At 42.7% G+C, this 19,122-nt stretch overlaps 1 protein-coding gene across 1 annotated transcript in view; it reads right to left on the bottom strand.

The window, feature by feature from the left end:
* The window catches only part of LOC120049563 (arf-GAP with Rho-GAP domain, ANK repeat and PH domain-containing protein 2-like), a 59,065-nt gene that overhangs the window by 15,962 nt on the left and 23,981 nt on the right, over nt 1-19,122 (bottom strand). Inside the window, exon 3 of the mRNA XM_038995842.1 lies at nt 8,093-8,292. Within this exon, the coding sequence (XP_038851770.1) occupies nt 8,093-8,292 (200 nt within the window). The remainder of the gene's footprint in view (nt 1-8,092; nt 8,293-19,122) is intronic.

Genomic DNA, 19,122 nt, shown 5'->3' with positions numbered 1-19,122 from the left:
TACTACCACCATGCACTGGGAGATATATCTAATACATACTACCACCATGCACTGGGAGAACTGTCTCTAATACATACTACCACCATGCACTGGGAGATCTGTCTCTAATACATACTACCACCATGCACTGGGAGATCTGTCTCTAATACATACTACCACCATGCACTGGGAGATATATCTAATACATACTACCACCATGCACTGGGAGAACTGTCTCTAATACATACTACCACCATGCACTGGGAGAACTGTCTCTAATACATATTACCACCATGCACTGGGAGATATATCTAATACATACTACCACCATGCACTGGGATATATATCTAATACATACTACCACCATGCACTGGGGGATCTGTCTCTAATACATACTACCACCATGCACTGGGAGAACTGTCTCTAATACATACTACCACCATGCACTGGAAGATCTGTCTCTAATACATACTACCACCATGCACTGGGAGATATATCTAATACATACTACCACCATGCACTGGGGGATCTGTCTCTAATACATACTACCACCATGCACTGGGAGATATATCTAATACATACTACCACCATGCACTGGGAGATATATCTAATACATACTACCACCATGCACTGGGAGATATATCTAATACATACTACCACCATGCACTGGGAGATCTGTCTCTAATACATACTACCACCATGCACTGGGAGAACTGTCTCTAATACATACTACCACCATGCACTGGGAGATCTGTCTCTAATACATACTACCACCATGCACTGGGAGAACTGTCTCTAATACATACTACCACCATGCACTGGGAGATCTGTCTCTAATACATACTACCACCATGCACTGGGAGAACTGTCTCTAATACATACTACCACCATGCACTGGGAGATCTGTCTCTAATACATATTACCACCATGCACTGGGAGATCTGTCTCTAATACATACTACCACCATGCACTGGGAGATCTGTCTCTAATACATACTACCACCATGCACTGGGAGATATATCTAATACATACTACCACCATGCACTGGAAGATCTGTCTCTAATACATACTACCACCATGCACTGGGAGATATATCTAATACATACTACCACCATGCACTGGGAGATCTGTCTCTAATACATACTACCACCATGCACTGGGAGATCTGTCTCTAATACATACTACCACCATGCACTGGGAGATCTGTCTCTAATACATACTACCACCATGCACTGGGAGATATATCTAATACATACTACCACCATGCACTGGGAGATATATCTAATACATACTACCACCATGCACTGGGATATATATCTAATACATACTACCACCATGCACTGGGAGAACTGTCTCTAATACATACTACCACCATGCACTGGGAGATCTGTCTCTAATACATACTACCACCATGCACTGGGAGATCTGTCTCTAATACATACTACCACCATGCACTGGGAGATCTGTCTCTAATACATATTACCACCATGCACTGGGAGAACTGTCTCTAATACATACTACCACCATGCACTGGGAGATATATCTAATACATACTACCACCATGCACTGGGAGAACTGTCTCTAATACATATTACCACCATGCACTGGGAGAACTGTCTCTAATACATACTACCACCATGCACTGGGGGATCTGTCTCTAATACATACTACCACCATGCACTGGGAGAACTGTCTCTAATACATACTACCACCATGCACTGGGAGATCTGTCTCTAATACATACTACCACCATGCACTGGGAGATATATCTAATACATACTACCACCATGCACTGGGAGATATATCTAATACATACTACCGCCATGCACTGGGAGATATATCTAATACATATTACCACCATGCACTGGGAGAACTGTCTCTAATACATACTACCACCATGCACTGGGGGATCTGTCTCTAATACATACTACCACCATGCACTGGGAGATCTGTCTCTAATACATACTACCACCATGCACTGGGAGATCTGTCTCTAATACATACTACCACCATGCACTGGAAGATCTGTCTCTAATACATACTACCACCATGCACTGGGAGATATATCTAATACATACTACCACCATGCACTGGGAGAACTGTCTCTAATACATACTACCACCATGCACTGGGAGAACTGTCTCTAATACATACTACCACCATGCACTGGGAGAACTGTCTCTAATACATACTACCACCATGCACTGGGAGAACTGTCTCTAATACATACTACCACCATGCACTGGGAGAACTGTCTCTAATACATACTACCACCATGCACTGGGAGAACTGTCTCTAATACATACTACCACCATGCACTGGGAGATATATCTAATACATACTACCACCATGCACTGGGAGATATATCTAATACATATTACCACCATGCACTGGGGGATCTGTCTCTAATACATACTACCACCATGCACTGGGAGATATATCTAATACATACTACCACCATGCACTGGGAGAACTGTCTCTAATACATACTACCACCATGCACTGGGAGAACTGTCTCTAATACATACTACCACCATGCACTGGGAGAACTGTCTCTAATACATACTACCACCATGCACTGGGAGAACTGTCTCTAATACATACTACCACCATGCACTGGGAGATCTGTCTCTAATACATACTACCACCATGCACTGGGAGAACTGTCTCTAATACATACTACCACCATGCACTGGGAGAACTGTCTCTAATACATACTACCACCATGCACTGGGAGAACTGTCTCTAATACATACTACCACCATGCACTGGGAGATCTGTCTCTAATACATACTACCACCATGCACTGGGAGATCTGTCTCTAATACATACTACCACCATGCACTGGGAGATCTGTCTCTAATACATACTACCACCATGCACTGGGAGATATATCTAATACATACTACCACCATGCACTGGGATATATATCTAATACATCAGCGTTTGTGTGTGCATTTGTCACTCTCTAATCACAGGGGTAAACTTAGCGAATACACCATATGACCTACAGTGACATGCGAAGTATTCACCCCCCCCCCTTGGCATTTTTCCTATTTTGTTGTATTACAACCTGTGTCATGAGTTGGCCTGAGGTGGCCTGAGGTGGCCTGAGGTGGCCTGAGTTGGCCTGAGGTGGCCTGAGTTGGCCTGAGGTGGCCTGAGGTGGCCTGAGGTGGCCTGAGTTGGCCTGAGGTGGCCTGAGTTGGCCTGAGTTGGCCTGAGGTGGCCTGAGGTGGCCTGAGGTGGCCTGAGGTGGCCTGAGTTGGCCTGAGGTGGCCTGAGGTGGCCTGAGTTGGCCTGAGGTGGCCTGAGTTGGCCTGAGGTGGCCTGAGGTGGCCTGAGTTGGCCTGAGGTGGCCTGAGGTGGCCTGAGGTGGCCTGAGGTGGCCTGAGTTGGCCTGAGGTGGCCTGAGGTGGCCTGAGTTGGCCTGAGGTGGCCTGAGGTGGCCTGAGGTGGCCTGAGTTGGCCTGAGGTGGCCTGAGGTGGCCTGAGGTGGCCTGAGGTGGCCTGAGGTGGCCTGAGTTGGCCTGAGGTGGCCTGAGGTGGCCTGAGGTGGCCTCAGGTGGGGAGGTTTATGACCCCCATAAATAACTTTCTCCTTTTTCCTCTCCCTACTCTACCGATGTGACTATTGAAAATCCCTTTGTTAACATACATCAGCGTTTGTGTGTGCATTTGTCACTCTCTAATCACAGGGGTAAACTTAGCGAATACACCATATGACCTACAGTGACATGCGAAGTATTCACCCCCCCCCCTTGGCATTTTTCCTATTTTGTTGTATTACAACCTGTGTCATGAGTTGGCCTGAGGTGGCCTGAGGTGGCCTGAGTTGGCCTGAGGTGGCCTGAGGTGGCCTGAGGTGGCCTGAGGTGGCCTGAGGTGGCCTGAGTTGGCCTGAGGTGGCCTGAGTTGGCCTGAGGTGGCCTGAGGTGGCCTGAGTTGGCCTGAGGTGGCCTGAGGTGGCCTGAGGTGGCCTGAGGTGGCCTGAGGTGGCCTGAGTTGGCCTGAGGTGGCCTGAGGTGGCCTGAGTTGGCCTGAGGTGGCCTGAGGTGGCCTGAGGTGGCCTGAGTTGGCCTGAGGTGGCCTGAGGTGGCCTGAGGTGGCCTGAGGTGGCCTGAGGTGGCCTGAGTTGGCCTGAGGTGGCCTGAGGTGGCCTGAGGTGGCCTGAGGTGGCCTCAGGTGGGGAGGTTTATGACCCCCATAAATAACTTTCTCCTTTTTCCTCTCCCTACTCTACCGATGTGACTATTGAAAATCCCTTTGTTAACATAGAGAGTCTGGTGACATCAAAAGATGGGAACGGAACCATATTTCGGTAATCCAACCAGTTGAAAAATATGCGTTGGTACTAAATGAATATGATGTCAGATCAGTTGGCGTCTGAGACATTATTACTGATGATAGGACGACATAAACTGTATCTTGGAAAATCTACACATTCTAGTTATCAGATTCACATGGAATTGTTGTGCATTTTAAATGATTAAATATGAAACTTTTTGTGAAAAGATTAAATGTAATTTTAGCTTCCAAATGAGAGAATTGGGGTTTCATGAGTGAACTATGCTCAACTCAGTGGCCCCGCCCATGTGAACAGACATTGGTTATAAACTATGAAACACGCCCTTCTCTCCCCTCCTATATAAGCCCCTTGACGAAAATGTAACTTTCTGTTCCGAGGTTGTAGGGCGACAGTCCTACGTTAAAAGGGCTCCGATAATAACGTGTTCCAAGGACGTGTGGACTTGAGGCCCCCACGTTGAAAGGACAAAGACCACCTACAGAACTAAGCCAACCTCAGCAAGAACCTAATGAAATTAGCATCAAATTTCAATGTGAAGGTGACGACCTACACGCCAGAAGGATGAATTTTGACTATACCAGCCAGAATATAGCATGAGCATATAGCTTGCAACTTGGTATGAACTTTGAACCCTTATTCACTAAAGAAGTGACACCTCCTAGCCGTCGCGTTAGCGCAGCAACTGTAGACGTGGGCTAGGAGAGGACGGACAGAGTACCCATTCAACCACGCTCCAGTTCACCACTAGACAGTCTTCAGAGGACCAGACATCCATACTGGACAACCCGGCCTACCATCTACGACCAATCTACCGAAGCGCAGCTCAGAGTAAATATTTATTGCATTTTCCTTTTTCAAATGGGCTGTTATTTAGAATGCATAAGATTCTGTATTTACGATAGCATAGCTTCTCCCTTTGTTACTCAGTCTTCCCGCTCTTTCATTCAAACCCCATCCCCCTTTTCTTTGTGTAACCAGCCGCTATATCGGCTTCCGTTCACCTGGTCCATCAAATTATGATTCATTCTGTGTATATGTAATTCTGTGTGATTAGTTATTTAGTAAATAAATAATTAAACCAAATGTTGTATTGCTGATTCAACTTGTTGGCCAGGGTTCGTGAAGATAACCAATAATTTACAACTTTCAGATGAGACTAAACAAGGTGACGATTAAATATTGACTGCTACTGATGTAAAAGATTACTAGGTCTTTAAGAGTTTATTCGGAAGATAACAGCTCTATAAACATTATTTTGTGGTGACCCGACTTTCTAGTTAATTACATTCACCTGATTAGCTTAATCAGGTAATATGAATTACAGAGAAATTATTTTATAGAATAGCATGTCATATCACTTAATCCGGCAGAGCCAAAGACACGACACCTGGAAATAAAATACATTTTGGGGGGGTTTGCACAACATGCCTACCACTTTGAAGATGCAAAATATTTAAACAATTACAGCTGCATGTCTCTTATGTGCATAACCATTCACCCCCCCAAAGTCAATACTTTGTAGAGCCACTTTTTGCTACAATTACAGCTGCAAGTCTCTTGAGGTATGTCTCTATAAGCTTGGCACATCTAGCCACTGGGATTTTTGCCCATTCTTCAAGGCAAAACTGCTCCAGCTCCTTCAAGTTGGATGGGTTCCGCTGGTGTACAGTAATCTTTAAGTCATACCACAGATTCTCAATTGGATTGAGGTCTGGGCTTTGACTAGGCCATTCCAAGACATGTAAATGTTTCCCCTTAAACCACTCGAGTGTCGCTTTAACAGTATGCTTAAGGTCATTGTCCTGCTGGAAGGTGAACCTCCATCCCAGTCTCAAGTCTCTGGAAGATTGAAACAGATTTCCCTCAAGAGTTTCCCTGTATTTAGCGCCATCCATCACTCATTCATTTCTGACCAGTTTCCCAGTCCCTGCTGATGAAAAACATCCCCACAGCATGATGCTGCCACCACCATGCTTCACTGTGGGGATGGTATTCTCGGGTTGATGAGGTGTTGGGTTTGCTCCAGACATAGCATTTTTCTTGATGGCCAAAAAGCAAAATTTTTGTCTCATCTGACCAGAGTACCTTCTTCCATATGTTTGGGGAGTCTCCCACATGTCTTTTGGTGAACACCAAATGTGTTTTCTTATTTTTTTCTTTAAGCTTTGGATTTTTTTGGCCACACTTCCGTAAAGCCCAGCTCTGTGGATTGTACGGCTTAAAGTAGTCCTATGGACAGATACTCCAATCTTCGCTGTGGAGCTTTGCAGCTCCTTCAGGGTTATCTTTGGTCTCTTTGTTGTCTCTCTGATTAATGCCCTCCTTGCCTGGTCTGTGAGTTTTGGTGGGCGGCTCTCTCTTGACAGGATTGTTGTGGTGCCATATTCTTTCAATTTTTTTATAATGGATTTATTGGTGCTCTGTGGGATGTTCAAAGTTTCTGATATTTTTTATAACTCAACCCTGATCTGTACTTCTCCACAACGTTGTCCCTGACCTGTTTGGAGAGCTCCTTGATCTTCATGGTGCCACTTGCTTAATGGTGTTGCAGACTCTGGGGCCTTTCAGAACAGGTGTAAATATACTGAGATCATGTGACAGATTATGTGACTTCTGAAGGTAATTGGTTGCACCAGATCTTATTTAGGGGCTTCATAGCAAAGGGACTGAATACATACGCACGCACCACTACCATTTTTATTTTTTTTGCAAGTTATTTTTTTCACTTCAGTTCACCAATTTGGACTATTACATGTCCATTACATGAAATCCAAAATAAAAAATAAATTCAAATTACAGGTTGTAATGCAAAAAAAGTAGGGGAAATGTCAAGGGGGATGAATATTTTTGCAAGGCACTGTAATCTCTGTTTTTAATTTAATCTAATCCGTCCAGCTAGTCAGAGGCTAGGAAAGCACACACAAAATCCCCCTCGGTGGTGTAACACATGAGCTCTTAATAGTCTTACTCGGTGGTGTAACACATGAGCTCTTAATAGTCTTCCTCGGTGATGTAACACATGAGCTCTTAATAGTCTTCCTCGGTGGTGTAACACATGAGCTCTTAATAGTCTTCCTCGGTGGTGTAACACATGAGCTCTTAATAGTCTTCCTCGGTGGTGTAACACATGAGCTCTTAATAGTCTTCCTCGGTGGTGTAACACATGAGCTCTTAATAGTCTTCCTCGGTGATGTAACACATGAGCTCTTAATAGTCTTCCTCGGTGGTGTAACACATGAGCTCTTAATAGTCTTCCCCGGTGGTGTAACACATGAGCTCTTAATAGACTTCCTCGGTGGTGTAACACATGAGCTCTTAATAGTCTTCCTCGGTGGTGTAACACATGAGATCGGTGAGGCCTCCCTTTTCTCTTTTCCTCTCGCTACCTCTCTCTTCTTTATCTCTTTCTCATTCTCTCTCTGGCTTGTTCTCTTCCTTTTTCTTTCTCTCTCTCCATCTCTCTCTGAAATGGTTGGTTTCCCCCTCCGTCCACCCATCCCCTGTTCCATTTGTGAAAAGTGAGGCGAGGAGTCGAGCTCCATTTTCATGTTCAACAGAGTCTATCAATCAGTTAAAGTGAAGAGCAAGAAGGAGGAGGGGGAACGAGAGGGAGAAGGAGACGGGGCGAGGAATGGAAGAAGGGAAGGGAAGCAGAGGACAAGGGGAAAAAGAGGACAGAAGGGATGCATGTGTGAAGGAGAGGTATGGAGGGAGTGGAAGTAGTGTCTATAGATAGAAGGCTAGATAATAAAGGAATGTAAAGCTTGGAGAGTGATATTGGCATAGCGACAGTCTCTTTAGTACCTGCACACTTCTTACAGATGACAACCCCCAGATTGATGGAGGCCCATTCGGGCTGCGACGCACGGCAGTCGGCACAGATCCTGTTGGACTCGTTGAACCAGATCTTCTCGGCCACTTCGTAATCGGAGAGCGTTTCGGCTATCGATTCCTGGAATGCTTCAATCCACTCCTCTTTCTCCCTTTCCGACTCGGCCGTGAAGCTGCAACAATATATATATCTTTTTTTACACCACATTATTGATTTTAGCAGACCAATTAAACAGTACATACAATTTTTGTTGCTTCATGTGGTGGGGATATATGGTTTCTTTACATTGTGGGTGATGTGTATGGGTTGAATAGGTTAAGTGCAATGATGCATATAAAACCTGTATTGCTGACGGTATGTATTGGCCAATTAGAGGTTTTGAAGCAAACGGTCGGCCATATTTGTAGTCCTCAGAAGGAGCAGTCCTACATTGGAATGTATAGGGTCTAGAGTATTTCAATTACATTTTTCAAGGTCAAAATTAGAATTATTTAAGTATGTATTTATTGTAGTGGGGACAGTAACATTCGTACTCTCTAAAATAAAAACATATTTTTTATTTTATTTTCTGTTCACATAAAATAAAAAATACACATTAAAGTGTCTATAACGGTGTGGTTCAAGCCCTGCATGCTGATTGGCTGACAGCCGTGATATATCAGACCGTATATCATGGGTATGACTAAACATTTATCTTTACTGCTCTAATTACATTGGTAAGCAGTTTACAAATAGTCATAAGGCCTAAAAACAAATACATTAGCAAAAATGTCTAAAAACACGTTTTTGCTTTGTCATTATGTTGTATTGTCTGTAGATTGATGAGGGAAAAAAATGATTTAATCAATTTTAGAATAAGGCTGTAATGTAACAAAATGTGGAAAAAGTCAAGGGGTCTGAATACTTTATGAAGGCACTGCATAAACAAAAGTATGTGGACACCCCTTAAAATTAGTAGATTTGGCTATTTCAGTCAAACCCTTTGCTGAGAGGTGTATACAATCAAACACACAGCCATGCAATCTCCATACACAAACATTGACAGTAGATTGGCCTTACTGAAGAGCTCAGTGACTTTCAAAGTGGCACCGTCATAGGATGCCACCTATCCAACAAGTCAGTTTGTGAAATTTCTGCCGTGCTAGAGCTGCCCCGGTCAACTGTAAGTGCTTATATTGTGAAGTGCTGTTATTGTGAAGTGAAAACGTCTAGGAGAAACAACGGCTCAGCTGTGAAGTGGTAGGCCACACAAGCTCACAGAACGGGACCGCCGAGTGCTGAAACGTGTAGCACAGCGGTGGAAACTCCAGTCCTCTGGGGCCTGATTGGTGTCACACTTTTTCTCCATCCCTAGCAAACACAGCTGATTAACCAAACTGCATTCTAAACTGAAGATCGTGATTAGGTGATTATTGGAGACAGGTGTGTTAGCTGGGGCTGGGGCAAAAATGTGACATCAATCAGGCCATCGAGGACTGGAATTGCCCACCCTTGGTGTAGCATGTAAAAATTGTCTGTCCTCGGTTACAACACTCACTACCAAGTTCCAAACTGCCTCTGGAAGCAACGTCAGCACAATAACTATTTATCAGGAGCTTCATGAAATGGGTTTCCATGGCCGAGCAGCCGCATACAAGCCTAACATAACCATGTGCAATGCCAAGCGTCGGCTGGAGTGGTGTAAAGCTCGCCGCCATTGGACTCTGGAGCAGTTAAAAAGCGTTCTCTGGAGAGATGAATCACGCTTCACCATCTGGCAGCCCGACAGCTGAATCTGGGTTTGGCAGATGCCAGGAGAACGCTACCTACCCAAATGCATAGTGCAACTGTAAAGTTTGGTGGAGGAAGAAGAATGGTATGGGGGTTCATGTTTCGGGCTAGGCCCCTTAGATCCAATGAAGGGAAATCTTAACATACAATGACACTCTAGACAATTATGTGCTTCCAACTTTGTAGCAACAGTTTCAGCATGACAATGCCCCCGTGCTCAAAGCGAGGTCCATACAGAAAAAGAGATCGGTCTAGAAGAACTTGACTGGCCTGCAAAGAGCCCTGACCACAACCCCATAAAAACCTTTGGGATGAATTGGAATGCCGACTGTGAGGTTAAACACATCATTGGTTAAGTGTGTTTGTGTCTGTGTGTGTCTGTGTGTGTGTGTGTGTGTGTGTGTGTGTGTGTGTGTGTGTGTGTGTGTGTGTGTGTGTGTGTGTGTGTGTGTGTGTGTGTGTGTGTGTGTGTGTGTGTGTGTGTGTGTGTGTGTGTGTGTGTGTGTGTGTGTACATACGTAGGGGTATACAGTGGCTTCACCTCCCTTTGCAATTAAATTATTTTGTTGCTTTACAACCTGGAATTAAAATACATTTTGGGGGGGTTTGTATCATTTGATTTACACAACATGCCTACCACTTTGAAGATGTAAAATATTTTTTATTGTCGAACAAACAAGAAATAACAGAAAAAAACATAAAACTTGAGCGTGCATAACCATTCACCCCCCTCAAAGTCAATACTTTGTAGAGCCACCTTTTGCTACAATTACAGCTGCAAGTCTCTTGGGGTATGTCTCTATAAGCTTGGCACATCTAGCCACTGGGATTTTTGCCCATTATTCAAGGCAAAACTGCTCCAGCTCCTTCAAGTTGGATGGGTTCCGCTGGTGTACAGCAATCTTTAAGTCATACCACAGATTATCAATTGGATTGAGGTCTGGGCTTTGACTAGGCCATTCCAAGACATGTAAATGTTTCCCCTTAAACCACTCGAGTGTCGCTTTAACAGTATGCTTAAGGTCATTGTCCTGCTGGAAGGTGAACCTCCATCCCAGTCTCAAATCTCTGGAAGATTTAAACAGGTTTCCCTCAAGAGTTTCCCTGTATTTAGCGCCATCCATCACTCATTCATTTCTGACCAGTTTCCCAGTCCCTGCTGATGAAAAACTTTCACACAGCATGATGCTGCCACCACCATGCTTCACTGTGGGGATGGTATTTTCGGGTTGATGAGGTGTTGGGTTTGCTGCAGACATAACGTTTTCCTTGATGGCCAAAAAGCAAAATTTTCGTCTCATCTGACCAGAGTACCTTCTTCCGTATGTTTGGGGAGTCTCCCACGTGTCTTTTGGCAAACACCAAATGTGTTTTCTTATTTTTTTCTTTAAGTATTGTTTTTTTTTTGTCCACTCTTCCGTAAAGCCCATCTCTGTGGAGTGTACGGCTTAAAGTAGTCCTATGGACAGATACTCCAATCTTCGCTGTGGAGCTTTGCAGCTCCTTCAGGGTTATCTTTGGTCTCTTTGTTGTCTCTCTGATTAATGCCCTCCTTGCCTGGTCTGTGAGTTTTGGTGGGCGGCCCTCTCTTGGCAGGTTTGTTGAGGTGCCATATTCTGTCATTTTTTTAATGATGGTTTTAATGGTGCTCCGTGGGATGTTCAAAGTATCTGATATTTTTTTTATAATCCAATCCTGATCTGTACTTCTCCACAACTTTATCAATGACCTGTTTGGAGAGCTCCTTGGTCTTCATGGTGCCTCTTGCTTGGTGGTGCGCCTTGCTTAGTGGTCTTGCAGACTCTGGGGCCTTTCAGAACAGGTGTATATATACGGAGATCATGTGACACTTAGATTGCATACAGGTGGACTTTATTTAACTAATTATGTGACTTCTGAAGGTAATTGTTTGCACCAGATATTATTTAGGAGCTTCATAACAAAGGGGGTGAATATATAAACCACTTTTCCTTTTCTTTTCTCCTCTTTTTTAAACAAGTTCTTTTTTTCATTTCACTTCATCAATTTGGACTATATTTTGTGTATGTCCATTACATGAAATCCAAATAAAATCTATTTAAATTACAGGTCGTCATTCAACAAAATAGGAAAAATATCCAGGGTTGTGAATACTTTTGCAAGGCACTGTAAACAGGTCCTTTGACATCTTCATCAGTGTAATATGAAACACTAACGGAGAACATTGGAATAATATTCTCACATGAGAGGGTGAGAGGAAGGAAGAGAGAGGAAGGAAGAGAGAGAGTGGAGAATGAATAAGAGGGAGGGAAGATGAGAACATTGGAGAAAGATGTTGATATGTCAGCCATTAGAGTCTATATAAGTGCGCAAAAGAATACATGTCTCACGCGTGTGTATATTTCAATCTCAGACACACACACACACACTCCATATCAGTCATGTTGCTCTTTTTCTACCACTCAGAATCCTTTAGCACACAATCCTTTTCCCTCCGCTTTCACAGAAACACACATTCCTATCCCCCCTGCCACTCTCTCGGGCTGGGAGAGGAAGAGCTCCCCAAATTGGGTGCCTATCAGGGCCTAAAGTGACTGGGAGTCATCCGAGACCGGTGCTACCCTGTCACTTACTCCAGCCATGTCTCACTCATTAGGCTTCTAGCAAGACAGCTACTGAGCACAGTGCTTCCCCCAAAGCTTTTCAACAGAACTATTACTTTCTCTCACAGGCACGCATAAAAATGCACACATTGCAGCTGCGAGGAGAGCTGCTGAATCGCTCTCTCGCTCTTTTTTTGCTTGCTGCTGGAAAGAAGGATGGAAGAGAGGGAGGGAGGGAGGATAGGAGATGAGGGAGGAGAGAAGAGAGGAGAGAAGCTGAGATGAAGTTAGTCTGGTGGTTTCCATGGTAACCTCTCTTTCTGTCTCTCTCCCCCCCCATCTCCCTCTCCATCCCGCTCTTTCCTGTTGACACAGAGGGTTGGTGGTAGTAAATCCCAGAGCAGCAGCAGCAGCAGCAGTTGTTGGGATCGATAGGAGAGCATCTGAACTCAATCAACCTATCTGCTTTCTGCTGAGGGCAATTCCAAAGGGATGACTGTTCCCATCAGGACTTCAACAGCTGCCTCAAAGACCACAGAAGAAGAGGGAGAGTGAACTACTGCCTCCAAGACCACAGAAGAAGATGGAGAGTGAACTACTGACTCCAACACCACAGAGGAAGAGGGAGAGTGAACTACTGACTCCAACACCACAGAGGAAGAGGGAGAGTGAACTACTGACTCCAACACCACAGAGGAAGTGGGAGAGTGAACTACTGACTCCAACACCACAGAGGAAGAGGGAGAGTGAACTACTGACTCCAACACCACAGAGGAAGTGGGAGAGTGAACTACTGACTCCAACACCACAGAGGAAGTGGGAGAGTGAACTACTGACTCCAACACCACAGAGGAAGAGGGAGAGTGAACTACTGACTCCAACACCACAGAGGAAGAGGGAGAGTGAACTACTGACTCCAACACCACAGAGGAAGAGGGAGAGTGAACTACTGACTCCAACACCACAGAGGAAGAGGGAGAGTGAACTACTGACTCCAACACCACAGAGGAAGAGGGAGAGTGAACTACTGATCCAACACCACAGAGAAAGAGACATGTTTGACCTTGGTGCAGACGGGAGGACACGCTCACTTCTCACTATGATTTGGCACAGAGTGAGTCAGTGCATTGTTGTGCCATAAGCCATCATTACCGCTTCTGTTCAGTGTTCTGCTATTGCTGTATGAATAATCCAAAGAGGCCAGTGCTAGCATAGAGCAACCTGTGCCCTTCCATTAGCCATTACCACGGCAAATGATATACCAATCCAGCACCAACACATGTTCTACAAGTAAAAACCTGAAGTGTTCGGTAACACCGTAACAAACCATTCATAAGGCATTTATAAACCATTCATAAGGCATTTATAAACCATTCGTAAGGCATTTATAAACCATTCGTAAGGGATTTATAAACCATTCATAAGGCATTTATAAACCATTCGTAAGGCATTTATAAACCATTCATAAGGCATTTATAAACCATTCATAAAGCATTTATAAACCATTCGTAAGGGATGTATAAACCATTCGTAAGGCATTTATAAACCATTTATAAGGCATTTATAAACCATTTTTAAGGCATTTATAAACCATTTATAAGGCATTTATAAACCATTTATAAGGCATTTATAAACCATTTATAAGGCATTTATAAACCATTCATAAAGCATTTATAAACCATTCGTAAGGGATGTATAAACCATTCGTAAGGCATTTATAAACCATTCGTAAGGGATTTATAAACCATTCGTAAGGGATTTATAAACCATTTGTAAGGCATTTACAAGCCATTCATGAGGCATTTACAAACCATTCGTAAGACATTTATAAACCATTCATGAGGCATTTACAAACCATTCGTAAGGTATTGAGTTTACCATTTATTACATCACTACTCCCACATCTGTAACACTGGAGTTTGAGTTTATTTTTTTACAGGGATAGTGCACATTAATCAACGTTTCAGTAAAAATGACGGTTTTAGCCAGCGGGCTAATTTTCAACCACAGTCCCTGGGCAGGTTATTAAAAACCATTCCAATAACAATACAGACACACAACGAGCAGTGAGCACATGCAGAGCAACATGGACAAGCACAGGACAAGCAACACATAGCAGACAGAAGAGCAACACAGGACAAGCAACACGTAGCACACAGAGAGACAGAGCAACAAAGGACAAGCAACACGTAGCACGCAGACAGAGAAAGATAGGACAAGCAACAAGTAGCACGCAGACAGAGAAAGATAGGACAAGCAACAAGTAGCACGCAGACAGAGAAAGATAGGACAAGCAACACGTAGCACGCAGACAGAGAAAGATAGGACAAGCAACAAGTAGCACGCAGACAGAGAAAGATAGGACAAGCAACAAGTAGCACGCAGACAGACAGAGCAATAGCACAAAAAGCTACAGAACAAAATCCATAAAAGCAGCAAAGTGTTTCCACACCTCACCAGCTACAGACAACACAAAGACAAGCTAGTAAGCTAGTTATTCAGATGTGTATAAAGTAGTAAGCTAGTTATCTAGACGTGTATAAGCTAGTAAGCTAGTTATTTAGACGTGTATAAGGTAGTAAGCTAGTTATTTAGATGTGTATAAGCTAGTAAGCTAGACATGTATAAGCTAATAAGCTGGTTATTTAGACATGTATAAGCTAGTAAGCTAGTTATTTAGACATGTATAAGGTAGTAAGCTAGTTATTTAGACATGTATAAGGTAGTAAGCTAGTTATTTAGATGTGTATAAGCTAGTAAGCTAGACATGTATAAGCTAATAAGCTGGTTATTTAGACATGTATAAGCTAGTAAGCTAGTTATTTAGACATGTATAAGGTAGTAAGCTAGTTATTTAGACATGTATAAGCTAATAAGCTGGTTATTTAGACATGTATAAGCTAGTAAGCTAGTTATTTAGACGTGTATAAGCTAATAAGCTGGTTATTTAGACATGTATAAGCTAGTAAGCTAGTTATTTAGACATGTATAAGCTAGTAAGCTAGTTATTTAGACATGTATAAGGTAGTAAGCTAGTTATGTAGACGTCTATAAGCTAGTAAGCTAGTTATTTAGACGTGTATAAGGTAGTAAGCTAGTTATTTAGATGTGTATAAGCTAGTAAGCTAGTTATTTTGACTTTTATAAGCTAGTAAGCTAGTTATTTAGACATGTATAAGCTCGTAAGCTAGTTATTTACACATGTATAAGCTAATAAGCTGGTTATTTAGACATGTATAAGCTAGAAAGCTAGTTATTTTGATGTGTATAAGCTAGAAAGCTAGTTATTTTGATGTGTATATGCTAGTAAGCTAGTTATTTAGACGTGTATAAGCTAGTAAGCTAGTTATTTACACATGTATAAGCTAGAAAGCTAGTTATTTAGATGTGTATAAGCTAGTAAGCTAGTTATTTTGACATGTATAAGCTAATAAGCTGGTTATTTAGACATGTATAAGCTAGTAAGCTAGTTATTTAGACGTGTATAAGCTAATAAGCTGGTTATTTAGACATGTATAAGCTAGTAAGCTAGTTATTTAGATGTGTATACGGTAGCAAGCTAGTTATTTAGACGTGTATAAGCTAGTAAGCTAGTTATTTTGACATGTATAAGCTAGTAAGCTAGTTATTTAGATGTGTATAAGCTAGTAAGCTAGTTATTTAGACGTGTATAAGCTAGTAAGCTAGTTATTTTGACATGTATAAGCTAGTAAGCTAGTTATTTAGATGTGTATAAGCTAGTAAGCTAGTTATTTAGATGTGTATAAGCTAGCAAGCTAGTTATTTAGATGTGTATAAGTATTTCCTTAAACATCCTGTGTTGTGTGCTTGTTATTTTACTAGGTACTGCTGGAATGTCACCTAATGGCATGCCCATCTTTTTGTGAGAAATTACACTGGTCATTCAACACATTTATAAAGTATTTATAAAGCATAAATAGCGCTCAATTTAGATTAGGAGCTACAAAAATAATTAGCAAATGGTTTATAAATGTGGGAGTAATGATGAATAAATGTTGAACACACTTCATAAATGCCTTCTAAATGATTTGCGACCCCTTAAAATACAAAGTGTTATCGTATGTTCTTAATACACTGTTGACTGAGATCTGAGCCCAATGCTAATACACTGTTGACTGATATCTGAGCCTAATGCTAATACACTGTTGACTGAGATCTGAGCCCAATGCTAATACACTGTTGACTGATATCTGAGCCTAATGCTAATAAGCTATCGCTGGAGCTAACCGTTGATTAAAGGAAGAGTAACTGCTTTTGAAGACCTTTTGGCTGTGTTGTTTTGTTTTCCTGGCCCCTGTCACTTTCCCCCAGAGGTGAATGTGTGTGAGGCTCGGTGGGACACACACTGCGAGGGGGAATGTGAAGGGGCCAGGAAAACATCAGACACACACACACACACACACACACACACACACACACCCTGTCTCATTACTGTATGACCGCCCTGCCATGTGTACGAGGAGAGAGCAGGGCTCCAGGAAGACAAGCGCTAATTATTGATCTATTTTTTACATTTTTTTTAACAAATCTCCCGGGAGGGTTGTGCACGCCTGGCGCTGTGATGCAACAGCATCCCTTGTACAGGCTGCCGCTATGGAGGACGGGGCAGATGAAGCGTTTTGAGCGACCCCGGGACCTACACGGCTATAATCGATGAGCCGCTTGCTTGTTTGTCTGTTAATGGCCCATTTAAAGCCCAACCGCCGAGACAAAACACTACCTGTTCGCCAGAATTGTTTTGGATTGTTGCCGCGCATTAAATAATTTGTTGTTTCTTCACCTGGCATATATATGACCGATCAATCTGTTTATCTATCTCTCCTTAATGGCCGTGTTCGTTTCAGTTCTATAAAGAGATGGGTATAATTGTGATTTTGTGCTTCAAAGAGGACTCTGTGAGAATAATTGTGGAACATCCTGATGAGGTGATGGGCACCTGAGGAGTTTTCATGGATATAAATCAATTTCAACCCTCCTAGCATCTCCTACCTGGGATTTAGATAAAACTCATTGAATCACTTTAAGCTGTAAAGACTCACTCTGTGAGTGGTTTCATTGTTTTTAATGGCGGGATTCACCCTGTGGTGTTGTTTTGCTTTGCTTCACCAATCACCACCAGACTAGCAATATGGTACTTGAAATAAAGCAAGCTATGTTTGCTATGAGTACAGACATTAAGAGAGAAGGGGAAGAGGTGTTTTGAGGTGGTTGTTTTACAGTCACACAGCATTTCTTGTTTCATTAACATAGCCTACAGAGGAGGCAGTAAAGTACAGTACTTTATGACATTCAACTTCTATTCATATTCAGGATCCAGCTCTCACACTATGATCCCTTATTTAAAGGCCCAGTGCAGTCAAAAACATGGTTTTCATGTGTTTTATACATATTTGAAAATTATGATCATAGCCCTTTTAGTGTAAAAGCTGTTTGAAAAGAATGCCTGAAATGTCTGCCTGTTTTTGTAGGATGGAGTTTTGGCCTGCTTGGTAACTTATTACTTTGAGTATTATAGTTCACCTATATTTAACCAGGTAGGCCAGTTGAGAACAAGTTCTCATTTACAACTGCGACCTGGCCAAGAATAAAGCAAAGCAGTGCGACAAGAACAACAACACAGAGTTAGACATGGAATAAACAAACATACAGTCAATAATACAATAGAAAAAGTATATATGTACAGTGTGTGCAAATGAGGTAAGATAAGGTAGGTAAGGCAATAAATAGGCCATAGTGGTGAAATAATTACAATTTAGCAATTAAACACAGGAGTGATAGATGTGCAGAAGATGAATGTGCAAGTAGAGATACTGGGGTGAAAAGGAGATTTTTTTTTAAATTAAAATTAAAATAACAGTATGGGGATGAGGTAGTTGGATGGGCTATTAACAGAGGGGCTATGTACAGGTGCAGTGATCTGTGAGCTGCTCTGACAGCTGGTGCTTAAAGTTAGTGAGGGAGATATGAGTCTCCAGCTTCAGTGATTTTTGCAATAAGTTCCAGACATTGGCAGCAGAGAACTGGAAGGAAAGGCAGCCAAAGCAGGTGTTGGCATTGGGGGTGACCAGTGAGATATACCTGCTGGATCGCATGCTACGAGTGGGTTCTGCTATGGTGACCAGCGAGCTGAGATAAGGTGGAGCTTTACTTAGAATAGACTTATAGATGACCTGGAGCCAGTGGGTTTGGCGACAAATATGAATTGAGGCCCAGCCAATGAGAGCATACAGGTCACAGTGGTTGGTAGTATATGGGCCTTTGGTGACAAAACGGATGGCACTGTGATAGACAATTTGCTGAGTAGAGTGTTGGAAAATATTTTGTAAATGACATCGCCGAAGTCAAGGATCGGTAGGATAGTCAGTTTTACGAGGGTAAGTTTGGCAGCATGAGTGAAGGATGCTTTGTTGCGAAATAGGAAGCCGATTATAAATTTAATTTTGGATTGGAGATGCTTAATGTGAGTCTGGAAGGAGAGTTTACAGTCTAACCAGACACATAGGTATTTGTAGTTCTCCACATATTCAAAGTCAGAAGCGTCCAGAGTAGTGATGCTGGACGGGCGTGCGGGTGCGGGCAGTGATCGGTTGAAGAGCATATATTTAGTTTTACTTGCATTTAAGAGCAGT

The sequence above is a fragment of the Salvelinus namaycush genome, chromosome 6 (genome assembly GCF_016432855.1).
Source record: "Salvelinus namaycush isolate Seneca chromosome 6, SaNama_1.0, whole genome shotgun sequence".
In the NCBI taxonomy this organism is placed as follows: domain Eukaryota; kingdom Metazoa; phylum Chordata; class Actinopteri; order Salmoniformes; family Salmonidae; genus Salvelinus; species Salvelinus namaycush.
Note: the sequence above shows the minus strand (reverse complement) of the source record. Positions and strands in the feature narration are given on the sequence as shown.